The sequence below is a fragment of the Gnatocerus cornutus genome, chromosome 3, assembly GCF_029298725.1.
Source record: "Gnatocerus cornutus isolate USDA-ARS CGAHR chromosome 3, icGnaCorn1.1, whole genome shotgun sequence".
In the NCBI taxonomy this organism is placed as follows: domain Eukaryota; kingdom Metazoa; phylum Arthropoda; class Insecta; order Coleoptera; family Tenebrionidae; genus Gnatocerus; species Gnatocerus cornutus.
In genome coordinates this window covers 14822184-14834580 of record NC_142235.1, presented here as the reverse complement: position 1 = coordinate 14834580, position 12397 = coordinate 14822184, and the positions used below count along the sequence as shown (strand labels likewise).

Genomic DNA, 12397 nt, shown 5'->3' with positions numbered 1-12397 from the left:
TATTTATTAACATAAAATTCTGTAAAGTAATAAGTCCACCAAATTTCATTAATTTAACGGAAAAACTAACCAACCTGCATAATTTTATAAGTAATTTCAAATTTTGAGTTTGCATCACCAATAAAAATTCTAACATGTCTACTTCTTGTTCTAAAATCCTGTGAATTAGGACACTCAAAAAAACTTCTGAAGTAACACATTCACCAAATTCCGTCGCATTAAAGATAAAATTCCGGAATTTACACACTTAAATGCAAAGTTTTGAATTTTGAATTCGTCCTAGAAATGAAAAATTAAAAAATTCGTATTTTGCATTATAGACTTTTCTAATTTTGTGCACTTAATAAACACCTTAAATGTAATAAGTCCTTCAAATTTCACAGCTTTAACATTAAAACTGTCGGATTTACACATTTTAATACAAAAAATTGAATTTTCGGTTCTTCTCAAAAATTAAAAACACATAAAAATTTCTAAAAATTGTAATTTGTGTCCTAAATTTCTGTAATTGAGTACAAATAATAAGCACTCCTAATGCAAGAAGTTCGTCAAATTTTATAGTTTTAACATAAAAAGTGTCAGATTTACATATTAAAATATAAAATTTAGGATTATGGATACGTCTCAAAAATCAAAAATTTTAAAATTTCTATTTTTTGTTCCAAAATTCTGTAGTTTAGTACACTCAATAACCACTTCTAAAGCAATCCGCACATCAAATTTCATGTATTTGAAATTGAAATTGTTGAACTTACAGAATTTAATAAAAAATTTTGAATTTTTTGATATCACCACAAATAAAGAATTCTACAATTTCTATTTTTGGTTCTAAAATTCTTTAACTTGGTGAAGTATTAAAAAAGCTCTTTCCTAGTGTAAAAAACACCACATTTCTTTGCACTAATGGTATAAAATTGTCGTTTTTACAAACTTAAAAAAACTTTTTAAATTCTGAATTTATCTTACGCATGAAATTTTCTAAAATTCGTAGTTTGCGTCCTAAACTTCTGTATTTTAGTACACTCCATAATCACCTTAAATGTAATAAGTCCTCCAAATTTCATAGCTTCAACATAAAAATTGTCGGATTTACACATTTCAACATAAAAATTTGGATTTTGGGTTTGTCTCAAAAGTTAAAAATTCTAAAATTTCTACTTTTTGTTCTAAAATTCTGTAACTTGATATAGTACTTAAAAAACTCTTCATAAGTAGATATGAAATTTACCGAATTTAATTCCGTCAAGCTCAAAATTATCGTGTTTACAAACATAAAACAAACTTTTTAAATTCTAAATTTTTCCTTCACATAAAAATTTCTAAAAATTGTAATTTGTGTCCTAAATTTCTGTAATTGAGTACAAATAATGAGCACTCCTAATGCAAGAAGTTCGTCAAATTTTACAGTTTTAACATAAAAAGTGTCAGATTTACACATTAAAATATAAAATTTAGGATTATGGATTCGTCTCAAAAATCAAAAATTTTAAAATTTCTATTTTTTGTTCCAAAATTCTGTAGTCGAGTACACTCAATAACCACTTCTAAAGCAATCCGCACATCAAATTTCATGTATTTGAAATTGAAATTGTTGAACTTACAGAATTTAATAGAAAATTTTGAATTTTTTGATGGCAGCACAAATAAATAATTCTACAATTTCTATTTTTGGTTCTAAAATTCTATAACTTGGTGAAGTACTCAAAAAGCTCTTTCCAAGTATAAAAACCACCACATTTTTTTGCATTAATGGTATAAAATTGTCGTTTTTGCAGACTTAAAGAAATTTCATTCTGAATTTATCTTACGCGTGAAATTTTTTAAAATTCATAGTTTGTGTCCTAAACTTCTGTAATTTAGTACACTCCATAATCCCATCTCAAATGTAATAAGTCCTCCAAATTTCATAGCTTTAACATAAAAATTGTCGGATTTACACATTTTACTATAAAAATTTGAATTTTGGGTTCGTCTTAAAAGCTAAAAATTTAAAAATTTCTACTTTTTGTTCTAAAATTTTGTAACTTGATATAGTACTCAAAAAACTCTTCATAAGTAGGTATGAAATTTACCGAATTTAATTCCGTCAAGCTCAAAATTATTAAATTATTATACAAACATAAAACGTACATTGTGAATTCTGAATTTCTAAAAATTGTAATTTGCGTCCTAAATTTCTGTAATTTAGTACAGTCAATAAGCGCAAGAAATTCGTCAAATTTCACAGTTCTAACATGAAAATTGTCGAAATTAGACATTTTAAAAGAAAGTTTTTTATTTCACTAAAAACTAGCATACGAATCTCCTAGAGCTAAATCAGATACTTCTCATAATAATATAATATAATATAATAATTTATATTATGACATCAATTTTTATCAATGCTTTTCAATTAAAATACAACGATGACCTCCATCCTTATCAATTTGATTCACCGGTGACGTCACATTTCATTATTACTTCCTGCAATCATCAACGAAGTTTAATCTCTCCAAACAAAAAAAAAAATTAAAATTAGATTCTCAAGCGCTGAATCAGTTCCCTGAAATGTTATCGCAGATAATTTCGCGGGATTTCCGCGACTCATGCGGACTCCACTTTCGTCGCGGTGGTCCAAGTGTTCGCACCACTCCTCCTCCACCTCCACAAGTCCGTTTTTTAATTTTTTGCCGTAGAAGTTTTATTTGAAAAAAAAAATAGAAAAAGGGAAAAGGGAGTGGTCTTCCATTCAATGGCCAATCAACAGGAAGTAAGTACCCTCAAACTTCACCTTTTTTGAGTCACTGCACGCGTATTTTACTGTTAAGGTTAGAATGTGACCTCGGTTGGTCACGTCGTCGCCGCGACATGGCTTGGATCAATACGAATATAAACAATTGCGGCGCGCGAGTCTATTCTTAGATCCTTCGCGCGCTTTTTAAACCACGTTTGCTTAGTTCAGTCGTACCAACCCATCCAATTTTCTTTCCAGAACGTCCCACTCGTTCCTCCAGAAGTACGGATACCAATTGAACCAAATTTCCTCGAATTTAGAGCTCAAGTTCAACAGAACCGCATTGAACAAAGATATTTGGTCGATTCTTTCTTAAACGATGCGACCACAACACCAATTTTGCTCCTAGCGTGCCAAGGAGGAGGCGGTTTTGCTAATGTGTTACCAGAGACCATCAAACTGTTGATTGACAGTGGTGCCAACCTGTACTACATTGACCACCAACACTACGGATGGGAACCTCTTCATTACGCCGCTGCGGCAACAAATCCGACGAGATTACAAGCAGTTTGTGATAGAATAAGACCTGATGAAGTCACTTCAAGAATCTCGAAACTTGTTGTTGATAACAGAATCAACAGTTTGACGGCGCTCTCTGAAAACGCTCTCCACGTCTTGTTGAGTCACGGCGCGACTTCCTCCACCTTCACCATATCCTGCCAAAACGGAAAAGACTTCAAACTTACGAATATCATTAACAGAGAACACGAAGACATCGTCGAATGCGCAAGAATCCTAATCAAAAAAGACATTGATGTTAATCACCCGAACTTCTGGAACGAAACTCCCATCATTGTAGCCATCAAACGAAAGTACTTCCAAGTAGTCCAACTACTGTTAGAGAAGAATGTTGATTTGGATGGCTGCAGAGACGCGGTGGGTGGTAAAACCGCCCGCGAGCTGTTAAACGGTAGACATTTCAACTTGGCGACCTCCACCACAACTAAATCGTCTTCAAAAATTCTCTTCGAGCTCCTCAAGTCGGGAGACGAAGACGCTTTCTTGAAGTTCAACGGTGGTAACTTGAGGGACTTCCGTGGGAGTTTAGACGGTGACACGCAAAGCACCTCCAGTTGCACGTTGCTGCAATACTGTTTCCGAAGAAGCTTGATTTTCTGGTATCAAGAAAAGCACGAGTGGGCGCGGTCTGAGGACGTCACTGATGGTATGGTGGAGGTCTTCTGCAAATCAGGAGCCAAGTGCGTTCTTCACCTTCTGGAACAAGGGGTTAGAGACGTGCAACTTCCAAAGTTTGAAGATGGGCGTACAGTTTTGGAGGCCGCCATAACCAAAGGGTTTTACCCTTTTGTCGCGCTAATTTTAGACAAGCTCCGCGATTCGGAACTACCCATGAATACCATTTGCGACGCTCTTCTGGTGCTTATAGAAACCAACCATGGGGTTGATTTGAACAACACCCTCTCCGTCGTTTTGGCTCGCTTGGAAGGAAATGTTACTTGTCACTCCACGGATGTGCTCAAGAAACTGTCGCTGTTGTTGGAGAGAGGGGCGAAGAACAAGAAGATTAACACCAAGAACCAACTTCTCTTGTTGAAGTTTCCGGGCTCTTTGAGTTGGACCTGTGAAAACTCCTCGAAACCACCAAGAAGTGTTTTGGGGAAAGTAGACCCTGAGGTCCTGAAGACACATTTAGACAACTGCGTGACCCAAAAGAGTGGTGATGTGGTCATCAACTGCACCAGCTTCACGTGTAGTTCTTTGCCGTCACTTTTGGAACTGTACCTTTCACCTCCTCTTTCCGAGTTACTCAAACATGTAGTCTTCAAAATCTTCATTAAGAGGCAGTGGAACAACTTGAAGCCTCAATGGAAGTCCTCCTTTAAATACGTCTATTTGAACTTATATTACTATAGTGTCTTCTACATGGTGCTCAACACCTACATTTTGGCCAAATTCGAGGAATACGACCTTGGATGCATCATCTTCTTCTGGTTCGTTTCACTGATTTGTTTACTACTCTTCGTCACGAAAGAAGTCGTCCAGATACGCACCAATCTCAAGATGTTCCATGAAGACAACACCAACTACATCGAATTGTTCTTCATCGTCGTCACCACCTTGGCCCTATTATGGCCCTTTTTATTCACACCACCATTTTCTTCGTATTCAACCTGGAGCGACGTTTTCGAAGTGTTAACAGTCTTAAGCTCCAACGTGGTCTTCCTCGGACTACTAACCACCCTCCCGGCCTTTGTCCGCTACATGATAATTCTTCGTACCATCAAATGGTACTTCCGCTACTTATTCTTCTACTTGATCCACTTCCTTGCCTTCAGCATCTGTTTTTACATCCTCTTTACAAAAACCGACGAAGTTGGACTTGGAGGATTCGCCAACAAGTTCTTCTACACTGTTATACTCTTCACTGGTAATCTAGACTACATGGAGACGCCTTGGAAGACAGAATCGAACACCACCACTTTGTACCACGAGACTTCATACAACGAATTCTTCGCCAAAGTTATCTTCATCACCTTCGTGTTCTTCCTGGCGATTATTCTTCAAAATCTCTTTTTAGGGTTGTTGGCTTTCGACATCAGCAACTTGCAGAAAGAAGTTGCGGTCGCTGAACAACTTAAAAGTGCCGGTTTTATCGTACGAGCTGATAAAATAATGAAGAGTTCTTTAATGGTGCGGATTTTTGGGGAGTTCAAGCACACGAATATTCAAATTAAAGGGACCATGAGGGTTGTTGACGAAGATCGACAATCACTGAGTGAAGAAGAAAGACAGCAGTTGGATTTTGTCTTGACCAGACAGGCGGAGGAAGCTAACTTTCTGAAGAAAGTGAAGAGTTACATCAGGAAGAGAGTCAATGAAAGGAGGTGCGAAAACGGAAGAAAGGACAAAATGGTCTTGGAGGAACTGATAAAGAAGTTGCAGGAGATGAAATGAAACACTGCCAAATTGTGTGCCATGTTAATTTAACTTAATAAAAGAGTTAATTGATTTGTTCTTTTCTTTTAACAATTCTTCTTGGTTTTAGAACATGTTCTTCTGCCATGTTTGCAAAGAACACGTTGCGGAAGAGAATTCCAAAGACCATAAGGAGTCGCCTGAGCATTCGGAAGCACGCCAACATGCAAAAACGACGTGCTCTTTGTGCAAAGAAGAATTCCTCCTCAGAGAAAAAGAAGAACACAAACAATCAGAAGCACATAGAAAAATGGTAAGTCAAACCAACTCCCTTCAGTCAGTTTCATTATTTTTGTAGCTGAAGAACATCTTCTGTGGTTTCTGCCAAGAAGATGTTTCACGTGATGCCTGGGAGGACCATCAGAAGACGGATCAACACCTGGAGGCAAAGCAGAATACGAAATCCACGTGCGAGGTTTGTCGAGAAGAATTTCTTCCACGAGACAAGGAGGAGCATCTAGAATCAGAAGCACACCGAAGAGCAGTTGCTGAGGTAAACTCAATTCTAGTCTTCGTTCTTCTTATTCTTTTTCCAGAACCAGAAGGTGGTAAACTGCGCGGCTTGCAATGTAAAAGTCGCACGTAAAGACTGGAAGCAACACCAAACAACACCTAAACATCTGGAGGCACTGAAGAAACAAAGAATTACGTGCGATTTGTGCCAAAAGGAGTTTCTTCGCGTGGACAAAGAGGCGCACAAAGAATGCGAAGAACACAAGAGTGCCGTCAAAACTAAGCTCCACCAGGAAGCAAAGAAACGGAAAGACGAAACTGTCAAAGAATGCACGGTTTGTAAACAAAAATTCGTTCCAAGAAAGTGGAATGAGCACAAGAACAGTCCAAGCCACCTCACCGCTTTGCAACAACTCGAAGAAAAGAAAGAAGGGAAAGTTGAAACCGCAGGAAGGAAGAATGAAGAACGGGCAAAACCAGAGGTTTGTTCAAACGCGTCACCAAAAACTGTTAAATTTTTTGTTTCCAGAAGTACGCTCTTCGGCCCGGATCTGAAGAAAACCAATCGTACGTTAACACTCTGGCGGTCTTCGTGGCCGTGCGCTTTGCGTTGTACACTAAGAAAGACTTTAAACTCTCCATCAACAACGAAGAATGGAAAGGCTTCGGAGACATCGTCTTTGAGTTTCCCAACTGTGGTGGTAAGACGAAAGTTATGGCTCTTCGGTGTAAGAAGACGGAAACCAGAGACTTGTACAACAGTGTGGTGTTGAGCGCAGAAACGGGGCACTTGAGCCTCAAAGTTAACTACGAACTAATGAAGAAACTGGAGGAGAAAGCAGACGTGACTTTTGTTCTTCACACTGCTTCGAGTCTGATGATGGAATCGCGCGAGTTAAGTTACGACGACCTCAACCACTGGGAGGAAGAAGGAAGACGGACGTGGAAGAACAAGAAGATCGAGGTTGCAACGTACCGGAGCAAGAAGAAGGATTTCTTCAACGGAACGAACGACGTGGACAATGTCGTCTCTTTTGTAAATGAAGAGTTGGGGACAACTCTGAAGAAGTTTAGGATGTATTTTAACCAGAAGCAACAACCGGAGCTCAAGTCTTCGATTACCACAATGATTGAGAATGTCTTCAACACGCGTGCCAACATCTCCGGGGATTTGGTGCGGTTCGTGGAGAAGAAACTCAAGACTTCCAAGGCGGGGAAGAAGAACCAAACCGCGCATAAAATGACGCGGGAAGATTTCTTAACAAAAATTTCGGAGTTGTTGTTGGTGCCGTTTATGACCAAACCTGCAAGAGGAAGATGTGCGAAATTGGAGCTCTGGAACGAGCTAACTCAACAGTTTGATATAGTCTTGGTGAAGAACTCTGAAGATATCGCGGAGAAGATCTACTCTCCCATCAACCACATTCTAGGTGAAGAAATGGAGTTTGTTTTGGAGGCTTCTAGAGTCACTGTTAAAAAAGTCAAAGACGAGACTTTACGTTGGAAGGTCTATGACATCGACAACGACGCCTCGTTGGAGTTTCTTTACCTAACGTTGTGGAAAAACGGTTTCGCGCCGATGGTTTTAACAGTTAACAGTGAAAAAGAACTGGAGGTGGTCTACACAGTTGTTACTTTCCTCAAGTCTAAAGACCACAGTTTGAAGTTTGTGGTGATAACAGATCTGTCTTGTGATTACCATCCTAGGAGTATCAACGTATTTCAAAATCTCTCGCACTTGCCAGTCTTCGAGCTCTTCTGGAAGATTCTAGACGAAGAAGTGAATCTTCTCGACTTAACAGTTTCTTTGCGTGTAATTTACGATTACAACGAAGACTTCTTGAAGAAAGTAACTTCCGATGTTCTCTTAAACGTGTTTTTCAAAATGTACAATTTTGTGGATGCGGTGGATATTCCTCTGACTAAGGAAATTCTTGAGGATGTGATAATTCTTGGTGATGACCATCTTGAGAGAGTTAGGACGTGTTTGGACGGTCAGGGGAATGTGGAGGACGTGTCGTTTTTGGTTACTGTAAAAGGGGAAGTGAAGCGGATTCAGGTCCCGCCGAATTTGTTTATGCCTATAAAATAAAGTTGAAAAAAATTGGTTTTCTTCAAAAATAAAATGTTTTACAATCTGTTCTATTTGTTACATCATTTTTTAATTGGTAAGAATTTGGATTCAGCGTAAAATACTGCGTAAATTGAGCCCCAATAATGTAAATTGCTTCATTAACAACCATGATATTGACCATAATAGGTATTCAAGAAGTCTGATTTTCAAGGACCTTTTTCAGGGTGAAAACAACGTTTAATGTCTTTGAGTTATATATCGATAAAAAAAGCAGCGCTGAGTCTATTGTTAGTGCAAAATTGCAGATTTCTAGGACAAGTAGTTTACGAGAGGCGGTAAAAAAACGAAAAATTCATTTTTTTTCATATTTGAGTCGTAATTTTTTTTATTGGATTTCAGACACCGGATTCAAGCAACAAAAGCGCGAGAAAAACGATAGCAGAGACTACAGTTTTCTATCTGTCATAGTTTTGAAGATATTGAGCATTGAAATTTTCGAAAATAAAAACCAGCTTATCCAAAACTGTAATCGGTTGTAGCTCAGTTATTTGTTGGCGTACGTGGATTTTGAGTACAGATTTTGATTTAGCGTGAAATTCTGCGTAAAATGAGCACTAATAACTTGAGTTTGCTCCAAAAATAAGCGAGATATCGTCCAAAGTAGATTTACAGTTTTAGCAAGATTTTTTTTTTGGAAAAAAAAAATGAAAGATCAAATTCGTAGCAAACAAAATGCCAGAAAAACGATGACAAAAACTAGATCTCTCTATCTACAATTTACAGTTTCACTTGGCCAAAACTTAGTTATTTGTTGGCGTACTTAAAAATTAGCACGGTTTGGATTCATCGTAAAATTTTGCGTAAAATGAGCTTTAATTAAATAATTTTGCTTCACGAATAAACTAGATATTGGTCAAAATAGGTCTTCAAGATATCTTTTTCGGGTGATTTTCAAAGACCTCTTTCTCGGCGAAAACGACGTTTAATATTTTTGAATTAAATATCTATCGAAAGAGCAACTCAAAGTTTATCACCTGTCAATATTTCAAGTCAGTGGGATAAATATAATTTACGAGAAACGTTAAAAAGACGAAACATTCAAATTTTATCATTTAAGTCAAAAAAAAAATCGAAAAAAATTGTCCAACAAATTTTGGATGTTTGAGAGCGGATTTAAAGTAACGAAAACGCGAGGAAACAATGGCAAAGACCTCATCTTTCTCTTGTCACAGTTTTAAAGATTTGAACATTGAAGTTTTTGAAAATAAAAACCAGCTTATTCAAAACTTTAATCGTTCGTAGCTCAGTTATTTGTTTGCATACGTGGATTTTGAGCACAGATTTGGATTTTGGGTAAAATGAGTACTAATCAAAGTCCCTAAATCTATAGGTCTGAGCGAGTTGCCAAGTGTGGGTGGGTGCCGTTACGGGGGGCGAGAGGGAATGTGACGTCATAACGGTTCGTGTCATTTAATTCGACAGGGTTCCTACAGAGAGCAGTGGCGAATTTGTATGACTGGTCCTCTAACCAAAAAAAAATTTCAGTCTCTTTTTGGCTCTTATGCCTGCTTATTATCATTGTATTTACCTCCTATTTGAAGAAAAACACCTCACAAATATCCCAGGATCTTAAGACACTCAGTCCTGGGACACAAATAATTCAATGACAAAAACTTTATTCATTGAAAGATCAGAAGTTGTAGTGTCAAAAAGTTTTGTGTTCCTCACCATTTCCTGGCAGAAATTGCCATATGGCAGACCATTTCAAAATGTGCGAAATGTTGAGGTTTTCTTGGTGTTCCCCGCGTGGTTGTGGAAGAAAATGGTGAGGTAAGACCAAAGTTTTCTGACAGCGCAGCTTCCGATCTTACATTTGAAAGCATTTTGTTACTGATTAGCCAGGTGATTCTCATTAGAGGCACTTGGGTCAAGCAGCGATTAGGGACACCACTTGTACTCGTCATGAAACCTTAAAAAAGCTTGTTTGGTCGAATTAGTTTATGACTGAATTGAGTGTCAAAAGTGAAAATACATTCACGCAAAAATACACCGGTGTACTGCAGTTTGCTTGCTGAGCAATGTATTCAAACTTCGCGCCAAAAGGCGAACCGTTTTGACGTCATCAACATGGGAACGCGATTAGTGGACTCGCTCAGACCTATAGATATAGGGACTTTGAGTACTAATAACTTAAGTTTGCTCCGCAAATAAACAAAATATCGACTGAAGTAGATTTACCTACATAGTTTTAGTCAAAAAATTTTCTTAATAAATTTTCGAATTTCGGAAAATGCAAAAATGTATTCTTAGCAAACACAATGTGAGAAAAACGATGGCAAAAACCGTATCTCTCTATTTATCGTAATTTTCAAGATATGAAACCGTCCCTTCAACATTTTGGCTCTCTAGCGAAGTTTTCATTGGTCATAACTCCGTTAGTTGTTGACGTACGGGAAAAATTAGTACACTTTTGGATTTAGCGTGAAATTCTGCAAAAAATGTACTGCAGTAATGTAAATTTGCTTCTCAAATAATCTAGATATTGACCGAAATAGGTTTTCAGCAGGTCTTTTTGGGGTGATTTTCAAAGACCTTTTTCAGGACAAAAACGACGTTAAATGCTTTTGAGTTATTCATTAATCGAAAGAACAGCTTGACGTCTACTGTCAGTCTAAATTTTAGATCGGTAGAGCAAGTAGTTTACAAAAGACCGTCTAAAGACGAAAAATCGTTTTTTTTTAAGGTTTAAGTCAAACAAAATTTTTCGAAAAAAATGTGCATCGAATTTTGGATTTCTGAGAGTGGATTTCAAGAAACGAAAGCGGGAGAAAAGCGATTGCAAAGACTTCACATTAATATTGAGCATTAAATTTCGACAATATAAACCAACTATGCAAAATTTAAACCGACCATAACTCAAATATTTGTGATCGTACGTAAATTTTAAGTATGGTTTTGAATTCATTGTGAAATTCTGCGTAAAATTCTCCAACAATAAGTGAGATATCGAAGCAACTCCGGAATAATTCTTTGAATTTTCCATTGATTTTTCTTCAGGTTCTTCTTAAATTTCCTCAAAAAATTTATAATCCGAAAATTCAGATAATCAGAAAAACTGACAGTAATTAAATTCCTCTTCCATTCCTTCTTGCGCATGCACGAAAGGGAACAAAGGCACCGAACATACGCACGCAAGCTGCACGATTACAAACGTGCCGTGCCGAACGCAGTCCATCGATTAATTTCCAACATGAGCTTACCAAGGGCGTTCGGTTCTGTTTGTTCGCTTCGTGCAGTGAAAATGTGACATGGTAAAACGAATTCGAAATGGAATGGAGCACAGAAAAATGTCTAGAGCTCATAGACCAATACGAACAGTTTCCTGAACTCTGGAATCCTCATCACGGCTCTTATTTCAACAAAAATAGGAAATACGACGCTTGGAAGAAAATCGCACATGCGTTAAGTTGTTCGCTGATAGAAGCAAAGAGGAAAATGGAGAGTTTGCTGTCTAGTTTCCGGCGGGAGAAATTGAAGATCAAAGCTAATATAGGTAAGAGTGCGGGAAGTACAAATTTCCCGAACTAGGACTTTCTGTAGGTCAAAAGAAGGAGTACCACTCAAAATGGTTCGCCTTCAAGAAAATGGAATTTCTTTTGGACAAACACGAGCTGCAAAAAAACACAATTTCTCCAAAGGTAAAATGCGACTTCTTCCAGAAACTCTTATAATCTCTCCATTTTAGAAATGCGATCAAGAAGATGACGAACCTGCAGACGAAGAACCGGAGGATTTTTGCCAGGAAATACCGGAACCCCAAATCCAGAAGTACACAGAACAAATTAAAGTAGTTAAAAGAGTGAACAATTCAGTTCTTGAAAATGTTAATCCTGAGGCACCACCACCGATTTTCCAGACGTTGCAACAGGACAGTTGCGATGTTTATGGACTTTATGTAGCTCATCGGTTACGAGATTACGACAAGAGGACACGCGCTATTGTTCAACATAAAATTAATAATATTTTTTTTCAAGCTGATATGGGTACGTTTGACTCGGGGAGCTTTTGCTACAAACGGGAGACTTCGCCGTCGCCGAGCGCATCGCCGATTTACTCAAATGAATGAGACGGATTTGTATTTAAGGATTTTATTAAAACAT

The 12397-nt window shown here is 37.5% G+C and overlaps 2 protein-coding genes across 3 annotated transcripts; both read left to right on the top strand.

Annotated features, from left to right (window-relative positions):
- Positions 1-2520: 2520 nt before the first annotated feature.
- Positions 2521-8301, top strand: LOC148177342 (transient receptor potential cation channel protein painless-like). Of its 2 annotated transcripts, XM_088032280.1 has the most exons (5): positions 2521-2749; positions 5781-5963; positions 6009-6203; positions 6247-6645; positions 6693-8301. In XM_088032280.1, the coding sequence occupies exons 1-5, from the start codon at positions 2732-2734 to the stop codon at positions 8253-8255; spliced, it is 2358 nt and encodes a 785-aa protein (XP_087888406.1). In that variant the 5' UTR covers positions 2521-2731; the 3' UTR covers positions 8256-8301. The 2 variants fall into 2 exon arrangements, with proteins under 2 accessions (XP_087888406.1, XP_087888405.1); XM_088032279.1 differs by lacking the exons at positions 5781-5963; positions 6009-6203; positions 6247-6645; positions 6693-8301 and adding an exon at positions 2972-5743 and having other exon boundaries at positions 2544-2749.
- A 3127-nt stretch (positions 8302-11428) lies between these two features.
- Positions 11429-12397, top strand: LOC148177341 (uncharacterized). Its single transcript, XM_088032329.1, has 3 exons — positions 11429-11790; positions 11838-11935; positions 11983-12397. Exons 1-3 carry the CDS (start codon positions 11565-11567, stop codon positions 12361-12363), a joined length of 705 nt encoding a protein of 234 aa, XP_087888455.1. The 5' UTR covers positions 11429-11564; the 3' UTR covers positions 12364-12397.